The sequence below is a fragment of the Girardinichthys multiradiatus genome, chromosome 23 (assembly GCF_021462225.1).
Source record: "Girardinichthys multiradiatus isolate DD_20200921_A chromosome 23, DD_fGirMul_XY1, whole genome shotgun sequence".
NCBI lineage: Eukaryota > Metazoa > Chordata > Actinopteri > Cyprinodontiformes > Goodeidae > Girardinichthys > Girardinichthys multiradiatus.
This window is the reverse complement of record NC_061815.1, coordinates 11282260-11295104: the sequence shown is the minus strand read 5'-3', so window position 1 is coordinate 11295104 and position 12845 is coordinate 11282260. Positions and strand designations below refer to the sequence as shown.

The 12845-nt window shown below is 38.7% G+C and overlaps 1 protein-coding gene across 5 annotated transcripts in view; it reads right to left on the bottom strand.

Annotated features, from left to right (window-relative positions):
- The window catches only part of il1rapl2 (interleukin 1 receptor accessory protein-like 2), a 636383-nt gene that overhangs the window by 299311 nt on the left and 324227 nt on the right, over positions 1–12845 (bottom strand). For 2 of the 5 annotated variants that reach the window (XM_047353890.1, XM_047353891.1), the window contains exon 2: positions 3170–3256. The exons of the other annotated variants lie outside the window; for them this stretch is intronic. In XM_047353890.1, the coding sequence (XP_047209846.1) occupies positions 3170–3256 (87 nt within the window). The remainder of the gene's footprint in view (positions 1–3169; positions 3257–12845) is intronic. 5 annotated transcript variants of the gene reach the window in all.

Here is a 12845-nt window from a genome sequence, read left to right as displayed (position 1 = left end):
AGACTCATATTCAGCACAGTGATTGAGTTCTTGTTATTGTGTCTAGACAAACCTCAACCCTTACCCAAATCTTAATATTACCCTGCCCATGCCTTACACTGGCCTGTATGTAGCCGCCCTTTTGCTGCAACCCAGAATTCTTTACAGGGCTGTCAAACTGCCCAAGGTGTGTAAGGCTTCTAGCCCATTGACTGCTGGAGAAGCCTCCTTATAACTGCAGTGTAGGTTTAGACGTCAGGGAAAGGCAGTGGTGTGGTATAAGGGGGGAAAGTCGGTGGGAAGGTTATAGAGCACTGAGAAGGCTTTGACTCTTGGTCCAGACGTGGAAAAATTTTAAAGGATTATTTCCCTGGATGCATAATGGGCTAGAAGGTTCTAAATAATTACCTCCTCCGCATGGAGAAACATTTGATTTTATGCTGAAAAAAATGTGGACTGAAAAGCACAGAGTCCATCAAATAATGGGTTAAAAATTTAAATTTTCTTGCACAGGGTTCGTTTTGTCTTATAATTTTACAAAAAATTTTAGGTCATTAATTTCAATATGTAGTTCAACTTTTCTTTACCTTTCTTTACTTTCCTTCATGCCACAATGATGCCACTGTAATGTACTCATTTTTAATGTTTTTTTGTCATCATGGAAAGCACTTTGAATTGTCTTGTTACAAATAAACTTGCCTTGCCTATCATCTGGTCTCAAGGGATAAAAAAGGATTACATCTCACCATCTTTGCCTTTTTACTTTATTAAGCTTAAAGTCAAATGCCACTGAAAACTGAAGTACCAAAAAAAGCCACACTACTATCAGTGGAGAAGCACTGCATTCATGTCAAACTTCTGTAAGACTTTGTTCTGTGCCAGTTTCTGGAGCGGATCACACTGGTGTGAACATATCCCAACCCTGAAACGGACCAGAGAACCCTGGCACAGTTACATCTGCTGGTCTCCGCACAGTTTATCTGGACCCTGAAGCAGTTTGCTTGCAGTGTGATTGTGTGCTGGGCCGGTGTACCAAAAGCAGGAAGAGAGGAAGTAACATAAGAGCTGCGCATATGAGTAGAAGAAGAAGTTAAAGAAAAACAAGGTAAGAGTGCGAATCCGAAGCTGAAAGAGTTTGAAAATGTGGAGTAGTGAGGAGGTGCAGACACACAATTACATTTTAACAGTTTCGTCTCGTGCTTTTTTCATTTTGATTAATGCAATACTGCCCTGAAACTATTTGTTGCAACTGCATAACTTTGTTTTGTCCGGTCTAAGAAATCTGTTTGAAAGCAAACGGGGCCAACTGAGGGTGCAACCTTTCTCACTTTGACTGATCTCTGTATCGATCCCTGGACCAGACCAGCAGTGCGAATGCACCCTTATTCAGTCAAGGTCTGACCAGCTTATATTGGGATTTTTAATTGTCTTAGTTCTAAGATTATCCTGATGAATAAATATACGGTAATTAGAATTAAGGTTTTAAAAGTTGTAAATATCTGTAGAACAATCCAACTCAAGTTTGAACAGTCTGGGTATATTAGATTTTGAACTAGAGATAATGAAGGATTCCCGGTTCCATGAAACCAGTGAAAAATCTCTTTATTTCATGCGTGTACTCCAGCATCATTGACTCTATTAACCACCCAGGGTGTTTGACAATATTTTGTTACAGCTCTTCCACTGTGAATAGCACAGAGGGGAGCCCAATCCTCATTGACTCAACATGTAAAATCAATGAGAGAAAACTCAATTGAGGTGCAAGAGACTTTTCACCCATGTCAAAACCTGGTTTCCTCTGTCGAAGATACTGCAGTGCTTAATCTCTAATCAATATTAACTTTTAATTTCATTTTTGCCTCTACAAATCCACTCTGTATTACTATGAGCTCAGACCTTTGATTAGTCATTTCTCTTTTCTTTGTTAAACAACCCCAATCATTGCTATGTCTTCGTGGCTTTTCCAAACACAATCTCTGCACTGTTAGGTGTCTGCTTCTGTCTGTTGAGGAGGAGAAGGTACCACAGTTGCTATAAAAACGTTTTATTTTTTACTGCATCACTTCAGCACATGCTGTGGTGATCTTCTGTTAAATGGTAAATGGACTGAACTTATAAAGCGCTTTTCCAGTCATACAGACCGCTCAAAGCGCTTTACACTAGAGCCACATTCACCCAATCGCACTCTCTATCGCTCACACATTCATACACCGATACACAGATCGGTAGGCAACTTGAGGTTAAGTGCCTTGCCCAGGGGCACATCGACATATGGCAGGAGGAAGCTGGAATCGAACCCACAACATTCTGATTGCAAGACGACTACTCTTCCTACTGAGCCACAGTCGCCTGTTACTGTGGCATACAGTAGTGTTGGAACATCTGCTGCAAGGCCTGGCCCCAACACAAAGCTACAGCGTTCACCCATGCATCAGCTTGTATGGGAAGCTTGTTTTGTAAGTGCTAATTGGTGAGCAGCTGTAGCTGGTGGCTTCAAGTTGTAACTGTATTATATACAGTGATGTCCAAAACTATTTCAGACAAAGATAAACACAAAGGTCAGCTTTTAAATGATTTAATTTCTTGAGGGGAAAAACGTTATACAAAAATGTAATTACCTCCCTTCTTAGATATTGAGTGAAACGTGATAAACCATATTTTTGGAAAGCTGAGTTAAATTTCATTAGCCAGACCCAGGTCTGATTACTTATATAGCCATAGAATCCTGAACTCACTAAAGTAGCAGCTGAAAAAGAAAAGTAGACCAAAATAATGTTTATTATGATAATTTGTGCTTTCTTGTGTCCACTCATGTCCTAGACCATTAAGGAGATCAGAGGTGAGGAGAAACCATGTGTTTAAAGAACTAGCAATTAAACAAATATATACTTAGGATTAACCTTAAAGAGTTAGGATGCTATGAGAGTAAGAGACACATCTTTGCAAAATGAAAAGCATCCTCTCTTACCTTAAAGCCTTAAAGTTTAGATGAATAAGTAAACTTTGCAAAAACATTAATGAAAAAATAATTTGCCAGGAAGAGACATAAAATGTGGTCAAACCCCACGGCGAGATATAAACTAACTAACCTCTGACATTTTAATGGAGCGAACAGGAGGAGATAATTTTGGACTGACCATATTGGGTCTCCTCCTGCGAGACATATGCCCATACAAACACGTACACTCACCGCCTGCGCAGGTGCTGAAGCCTCCCTCGCTGCTATGAGAGAAATGATGGATAGATGTCAACGGCAGGTCTTTCGCATTCGCCAGCCCTGTTTACGCAGAGTATGTTAGTGTGTGCTGCTGAGAGGGATAAATAGCTGCGAGTGCAGAGGTCTTAGTGGTTTTGTCCAGAGTCCATTAAACACCTGTTCACTGGCCTAATGTGTGCAGTCCCATGGCCTCAGGCTGCTGAAAATGTACAAGAGCAGAGACGCAGTATGGGATAAAAACTGAATTAAAAAACATCATTTGTGAGCTATCAACCTATGTAGTAAACAAGTTGAAGCTGTACTGACCTGATGGGTTCTGGTAGACTACTCTGTTGGAGACTGCTTTTTTATTTATGCCCCTTTTCCACTGGCTCTATTTAGCCCGGCTCCATTCCACTGGACCCACTTTGCGAGCGTTTCCATTACTGTTTTTTCATATCGGTAACTACTTTTTTGGTCCCTGCTCCTAAGCAGATACAACCGGGACTGACTAAGGACTACATGTGACATCAACAGACTGCTGTTCACAATGAGACCAATCAATGAGAAGGTTTTAGCAGAGGTAGTGCAGGGAAAGGGGTCACTCAAGAGTGACCACAATAATATTAAGGACTACAATGGCTGGCGCAGCCAAATCAAAATCTAATTTTAATATTTACAAATCAAAAACCATGCCTGAAGGCTGAAGGAAAAGAAAAATGACTCCATGTGATCTGTCTTAATTACTCGCACATAGGGGGTGCTGTATTTAATAACATCCTAAACCAGGTGAACACACAAAATCAGCTGTTGAGACGCACAAACCTTCTGCCTAAAACACACAAAACAAAACCACCATGAAACAGCATGTTTGGTTCAGAAATTGATTGATAGTCCACCCATCAGAGATTTTGTGAAGATCTTACCTGCTGATACTAACTTTAGTCAATTCTAATTTCTTTAAAAAATAAATGACTAACATATATACGGTTTATGCTTTCTGAATAGATTAAAAGTTCACCTGTCTTAAAAACATGTTAAGTGCAAAATAAAAATGATTTCTGAAAAACAGCCTTAGGTTACAGAGCTGTCTCTCCCTACATGACTAGAAACACACAAATATAGTAAATTATTCATGCTATAAGGCGTGTGCTATCTGAACAAACGAAAACACTTAAAAAGAACTACAGCATCACTCTTTTACTCATTCATAAAAAGTAAATGAAATATAAAAGTGCAAAATATCCCAGGATGTATTCAAATTAAATTATAGTTTCCAGCTTACTTCCTCAGATTCACTGTTATGTTTAATCATTTTTTGCAACAACGAAGAAGCCTTAATGAGCCAATGAGCAGGATAAACATTGCATCCTGTGTGAGAGTGAGTGCAGTTGGTGTTACACAGCTCCGAGGTAAAACTAATGAAAAATGATTTCACTATTATTTTAACCTCTGCTCCTCATTCTTAGTTATCTGCCATCTGTTGCATCAGTTTTATTATTTACTCTTGGTTAAAAGAAAACCCAAAACCAGTCCCACAACCACATCTATCTTGATCAAGGTTAATTATACATTTATTCATTTTCCATTAAATAAGTTATCTACAGAATAAATGGTAAAACAGGTTGGTGTCAAACCTAAATGTAAGGTGGTCAAACAGGAAATCGATTTTGACTTTAATGATGTACTGTTGAAGGCCATACCTTCTTATAGTACAATTAATGCTTCAAATTGAATCTACTTTCACACTTCTTTCCTAAACACAGGTGTCTCTAATTTACTATGCATTTTATGACAAAGACCTGCAATATTTCCACAAACACTTAGAGATGCACAGAGAAAAAGCTGCTAGCTAACAGCTACTCGGCAGAAAGGCTAGAAAGATGTTTTTTTTCCAATGCAGCTCTTATAGAAATTAAACTTACTGGGCTTTGAAACTGAATCACTGTTCAATACAATGTAGCTACAATGTAGCTGAAGATGTTCTGATGATGTGTGGAATCTTGGAACAAAGGACCTCCTTTCAGTATTATGCAGCGATGTTCGTGCTGCCCAACCACTTGACACCTATTTGTCAACTTGATTTTGGTTACCTTTCCAAGGCGTGCCAAATACATTCAGATCCTGGCTTGTATTCTCTTAAAAAGGGTTCATGAAAGGTTACTTATAAACAAAAAGAAAACGGAAAAAAAAATCCCCAAATTACACTTTAAAGTAAACTGAACTCGGGAAGTTCAGTTTGGTCCTAAAAATTTTGGTGCTTGTAGCTACTCCACCTTTGCTATGTGATCCCTGAAAGAAGACTTAGGACATCTTTCATTTGGACAGTAATGTGAACCAAATAGTCTGAAATAAATGTTTTCCCTTTGTCTTCATTTTTGTGTCCGCTTGCACCAAAAGTGAATAAATCAATCAATAATAATAATAAAACATTTACTAAAATACCTAAATAATGCATCAGGAATTCATGTGGTTCCATTACTGGAATGCTGGAATCTCAGGACTACATTTGTGTTGCTTGGCAACCATTTTTTGATTAGCTCATAATATTATTTGTGTTAGTCGTGACTTTTTGAGAGAAGCTGGGCTGTATTAAAATGTGGAGTCATGTATTAGACTGGGCCCTGGATACGAATGCCGTGAGAGTCAGTGTCCCCTCTTGACTGCATGGGTACTCTTGCTTTAAGAGAGATGACAAGCAGTCTTTCACTGACCGCTGCTTTGACAGACTGTGGCTCGCTCTGATTATGACTGCAGCCTTGGGATGAAATGGCTGTCAGTGTGGTACAGGCTGTAGCTGAAGCTATTCTATGGCTGTTATGGTTATGGGTGTGACACTTGTGTTTTTATTGATGTAACAATGGCTTTATGCAAGGAATGTGTGTGTGTTGTGTTTTAAGTTGTTCTACTGTACAGAGTGCATAACACAGAAGCACCGTTGGTAAAATAAATAAATAATTAAATAACAGTTGCACATTTCGACTGCAACTCAGAAAGAAGGGTCTGAATAATTGTTACATCCAGTCAGACAGTGACTGCAGATGTGCTCCAATCCAGCATCTGGATACTGTTGGAGATTAAACATGAACAATGAGCACTCTGTGCATCACAGAGAGGTTGGCATCTTCTTTTATTCCTGTTTAACAATACACAAAGAGCACAACTCTCTTCACCAAGTGAGGTAAAGCAAGCAGTTAAGAAAACAATCCACCTCTTCAAGCACAAGGTAAAATTCAAAGTGAAAATTCATAAGCACTTTTCTGGACTCAAATAATTGAACCACTTGCTGCCTGAATTAATTTACAACTGTTAAAAAAAACAATTTAAAGCTATAAAAGGGTTTTGCTATGAAAATGGTTTGCTATAAAAATGTTTTGCTGTAAAGCAGATGCACAGTCAAAGAGAGAATGCCATTTTAATGTAGCTCACACATTCATTATAAAAAAGGTATGATGCACACTAGTGACATTAGGTGCAACGGGTCATAATAGCAACTGAAAACACTTCCCAGTCCCAGATATATAAATAATTTTATTGATGCTGGTAATACTTAAACAGGGCTTTAAAACTGAACAAAAAAATACTTGTCTGTGCATTCATTGCCGCTTATCATCACAGTGTTTCAAATACAGGGCCTTCTCAAAATATTAGCATATTGTGATAAAGTTCATTATTTTCCATAATGTTATAATGAAAATTTAACATTCATATATTTTAGATTCATTGCACACTAACTGAAATATTTCAGGTCTTTTATTGTCTTAATACGGATGATTTTGGCATACAGCTCATGAAAACCCAAAATTCCTATCTCACAAAATTAGCATATTTCATCCGACCAATAAAAGAAAAGTGTTTTTAATACAAAAAACGTCAACCTTCAAATAATCATGTACAGTTATGCACTCAATACTTGGTCGGGAATCCTTTTGCAGAAATGACTGCTTCAATGTGGCGTGGCATGGAGGCAATCAGCCTGTGGCACTGCTGAGGTCTTATGGAGGCCCAGGATGCTTCGATAGCGGCCTTTAGCTCATCCAGAGTGTTGGGTCTTGAGTCTCTCAATGTTCTCTTCACAATATCCCACAGATTCTCTATGGGGTTCAGGTCAGGAGAGTTGGCAGGCCAATTGAGCACAGTGATACCATGGTCAGTAAACCATTTACCAGTGGTTTTGGCACTGTGAGCAGGTGCCAGGTCGTGCTGAAAAATGAAATCTTCATCTCCATAAAGCTTTTCAGCAGATGGAAGCATGAAGTGCTCCAAAATCTCCTGATAGCTAGCTGCATTGACCCTGCCCTTGATAAAACACAGTGGACCAACACCACCAGCTGACACGGCACCCCAGACCATCACTGACTGTGGGTACTTGACACTGGACTTCTGGCATTTTGGCATTTCCTTCTCCCCAGTCTTCCTCCAGACACTGGCACCTTGATTTCCGAATGACATGCAGAATTTGCTTTAATCCGAAAAAAGTACTTTGGACCACTGAGCAACAGTCCAGTGCTGCTTCTCTGTAGCCCAGGTCAGGCGCTTCTGCCGCTGTTTCTGGTTCAAAAGTGGCTTGACCTGGGGAATGCGGCACCTGTAGCCCATTTCCTGCACACGCCTGTGCACGGTGGCTCTGGATGTTTCTACTCCAGACTCAGTCCACTGCTTCCGCAGGTCCCCCAAGGTCTGGAATCGGCCCTTCTCCACAATCTTCCTCAGGGTCCGGTCACCTCTTCTCGTTGTGCAGCGTTTTCTGTCACACTTTTTCCTTCCCACAGACTTCCCACTGAGGTGCCTTGATACAGCACTCTGGGAACAGCCTATTCGTTCAGAAATTTCTTTCTGTGTCTTACCCTCTTGCTTGAGGGTGTCAATAGTGGCCTTCTGGACAGCAGTCAGGTCGGCAGTCTTACCCATGATTGGGGTTTTGAGTGATGAACCAGGCTGGGAGTTTTAAAGGCCTCAGGAATCTTTTGCAGGTGTTTAGAGTTAACTCGTTGATTCAGATGATTAGGTTCATAGCTCGTTTAGAGACCCATTTAATGATATGCTAATTTTGTGAGATAGGAATTTTGGGTTTTCATGAGCTGTATGCCAAAATCATCCGTATTAAGACAATAAAAGACCTGAAATATTTCAGTTAGTGTGCAATGAATCTAAAATATATGAATGTTAAATTTTCATCATGACATTATGGAAAATAATGAACTTTATCACAATATGCTAATATTTTGAGAAGGACCTGTACAGTCTAATAAAATTGCAAGCGTCGTTCACACCCTAACAACTAGATGGCAGTAAAGTGTTTCCAATACAATACAATCCTTAATATGTGTAAAATATACATTAACAGGCATTGCAGCTGCATTAAGATGGGAAGTAGTTTCAGGCTAATTTGCACAAATAGTCCAGGAGAGGTTATTGTTACTTTCACTCTACAGTACGCAAACACATTGCCTTAGGTGGGTAAAATTCACTCACCTTAGTATGCTGAAGTGGCTCCAAAAAGAATAATGTCACCTATAGGGGGCTCTCAAAATAAGTGTTAAAGTTTTATTCGCAGATAGTTGGGCAATAGAATATACTGTAAATACCTGAAGGTGCACCATAAGTGCCGCATACTTGAAAAAAAAAGTCAAAAATTCAAACTTAAAGTGATTATTTTTTCTTCAACCTTTTTGTTGTTCAAGCTTGCCATCTGATCAGCTCATAAACAACTACTCTAACCAACTGTGAGTGGATACTAATGACAAGTGAAAACAATCTAGCAAGATTTGAGTTAAATTTGTCATCCAGCAAGGAAAACGTTAAATATATGTAAATACATTGTTCTATTTTATCGCTTTAAAGCATGAGAACACAGATTCTATAACATAAACTTGACAGAAACAAGACTAGACATAAAGTAGGAGATTTCTGAAACCTTTAAAGAAATACAGCACTTTACTGGTAAATCTTTAGCAGAAATGTTTAAAACGACCCAACTGCTTTTGTTTAAAGCAGGAGAAGATAAATTATTGAAACTGATCCTAACATAACATTATTACAGTTATAATAATGTCATTTTAACCCGATATTTATTTTTAATTGATCCAAACTTAAGTAAAAATATTGACGACAGTCCTACTGAATTTTAGTAGTAATTGAGTCATTTGCAAGTGGCAATTTTGCAGAATATCATACCTGTTTGCTGTGCTAGTTCTTGTAGAGCAAAACAAGGCTGATATTAGCTCGGTAACTAGTTAGGCTATCTACTCAGGTACAGACTACCCTGCTAACTTGCCCACTGAATATTTCACTGATAGATTCTTCATCGGATTCAAGTCAGGGTTCTGGCTGGGTGACTCTAAATGTTAATATATAAACAGAAACAGGTTGGTAAATTAAACATTCATTTAAACCTAAATCTGCCAGGCGTGTGAAGAATGTTGGACTTAGGGAAATTTAGTTTTTTCTTGTATGTGCATCAGAAAATGTCCTGAAGGTGTTCGGAGATGTCTATTTAGCAAAAATGTGTTTATACCTCAGGATGTTAAAAAAGGGTAGAAATAAGAGCATTCGAGAACTTTAAAAAGTCCCCGCCACAAGAAAAACAAGAGTAAAAATGTACTTATATATACTTCAAACAAAGTAATGGGTTGCTCTATTCAAACACTGATATATTGTGTTGATGTTCTGGAATTTTTCATGTGTCTTTGGCTCAAAAGCAGTAAGTTTGAAGCAAATAAATATCAAGCAACATTGCTGAAAAACAATAAACGTCCTTCTTACTAAGTGTACATGCATGTGGCGGAGAAGTGGCAATCAGAAAACAATTTCAAGCAGGTTCAGATGATGTTAGAGAAGGAATAACTCAAGGTCTATGCTAATTGGAGTCAGTAATTAGGAACTGGAGCATAGTTGAGAGGGGTTTGGTATTATTCCTAGATCCAAGTTCATACTTTAGTCCACAGCATTAATGGCCACCCGTATATGTGCTTGGTTCACTGCTGTCTGAATCAATTAGTACTGGGTTACCCTAAATTTTTCTTCACCGCGCTTCTTTTTTATGAAGGTTCTGATAAAGCAAAGATCGATATGCATGAACAACTCACCTTCTAGTTCTACATCACAATTAATTGAAAAAAAAAACTAATACTAACATTTTTTCTGAGGACCACTGCAGCCATGTCCAGGTACCCGATTGTGACAACCATGGATCTAATGTTTATTACTATTTGCAGAACCATTGAATTTGAAAATGAACAAACTGATAAACTTTTCCTCTTCCATTACTCTGTCCCACCATCACAGCTACATGAGTACAAGTGCTTGTTCTAAACCTAATAAGCTGCCTGTTGTCCCTTCTAATTCTGAAAAGCACTTTGCTAATGGCCGCAACATCAGCCGCCAACATGACTGTCACCATAATGACCTGAGCTGAACAGTACCAATTAGAATGAAGTTTAGCCAAGGCTGGGGCTGTCGTTGCCAAAGAAAGACATTGGACAGATTTTCCACACCTTATTGAAGGCACATAGCAGTCATGTTGGGCCACAGCAGGGGATATACACCCCATATTCACCCTCTATCACGGTTAATTGTATGGAGAGCACTTTAATAAACCCAAAGGGAATCTGGTACTGTATGGATAATGTCCTCCACTCTGTCGTGGCTGTCAGAGTAATCAACTTAGCCTGACTGGAGCACTTTACATTAACACCTGCATGGGTGATAGCTCCTTACTCTAACTGCCGTTCTTCACATTTATAGAAACTGTAATGATCGCTCAGCATCCACTATCCTGCTCCCTCCTTTTTCTCCCTCCACATTCCCACATCCATCCTTCATCTCTCCATGTTTACGAGTAAACCTGCCCTCTCTCCACTTTTGTCCGTTTTAATTATGTCTGAGGATTGATTCCGCGTAGCTCCGTCATTACATTGTGATTAGAGAACCTGCAGTTCACACAGCCACTTGCTCACTTGTCTGCACACACACACACACACACACACACACACACACACACACACACACACACACCATCACACCCAATCGGTGTGAATCCCTAATGAAGTGTCAGCAGTCTGGTGGCAAGCAACAATGGCACCCAAACAAAATGGAAAGAGTGCGCACATGCTTAGCAATGTGTCAAAAAGCACTTCTTCTCACAGCTAATAACATGTCACAACTGCTGACACTGCACTATCTACATAGCCAGCATAGCCTATCTAAACATGTGTTTGTGTGTTCTTGTATATGCTACTGAGAGAGGACCATCAGACATTTTAACCAACAGAGTGAAGTCATTTTGGAAAGTGTGGAGATGTTCCTAGTCCTTACTTATTTCATGCTGTTTTTGGGTTAAGGGGTAAGTTTAAGATTAAGGTCTGAACTGAGTTTATACTAGGGTTAGATATGTACTCGTAATGGTTAGGCTTAGGGTTAGGCCATAGAAATGAATGGAAGTCAGTGCAACATCCTTATAAAAATAGAAGGACAAGGATGTGTGTGGGTGTGTGTGTATGTATAGAATAGAATAGAAGGATAAAAATCGACACAAAAATTGACTGCACTTGTACGTATGTGTCTGAACTGACAGAAAAGGGCAGGCAGCATTAAGTTGGACACTGAAATTTATTTAATTTTAATCAGAGCTAGAGCTCATGTCTAAGATTTTATACAGAGGCTTCTGTAATTTGTTCTGTTGCCAGCATGTCCTTCTCACAGACACCATTTAAAAAAGAGGTTCCTTTAAATGATTACGTGTTAAGTGACCCTTTCGTTTGCAAAATTGTCTCCTGAAAGCATGAATGAGTTTCAGGTAATTACTATCCCCACAGTTATTGATGCTTATTTTAACTGGATTATTGTTAAAATGCACGGGAGAATTTCGAGAAGAGCTCACCAATGATCAGGTAAGTGAGAGCAAAGGTGACTGATCAAGAAATCATAAAACCAGCACTCATCATAGTAGAACAACAGAAGACTGAGTAATTTCCACCTGAATCGATTAGTTAGACAACTTATATTTAATCTGGTGTGCAGATGCATGGGACCACATGTTTCCCTAAACAACAATGCCACAAAAAAACTTTATATTATGGAGTTGAAGAGTGTTTTGTACAACAGCAAAAGTAAATGTAAAACAGCTGTAGGTCTCACTTTTTACATGGTTCCTATGTTGTTTTTTTTTCATTTTCAAACTCAAACTTTTCCGATTTCTTGGTTAATTGTGCATTTTTACTGAGTAAATACAAGAATGCTATCTAAATTTACATCAAATGGTTCCACGTGGTCAGAGTTTGCAGATGCCATTAAAAAAAAGTGTAAATGAGAAAATAATGTATGAATTACCACTTCTCTGCCACGTTCCCAAAAGGTTTAATACACTAAAAGTCCCAGAGTTCCCCACTTTCTACATCTGAGAAATTTGTCCTTGAAACATCTACAGGACTATGCAAGCACTTATGGTTTCTAAGATAGCTGTGCTGAAAATGTTGAACTCAACACTTAACACAGATGATAAAGAAACAGCTGACATGATGGTAATCATCTCGAAGGTAGGAAAAAAAAAGTCTCAGGTGTAATATACACTCAAATTGAGAATTTCAGTTATTCAAAATGAACAAAGTCTATAAATATGAATATTTTTCCAGTTCTTCTTGTATTTTCTTCTCTATATTTATCAAATTCA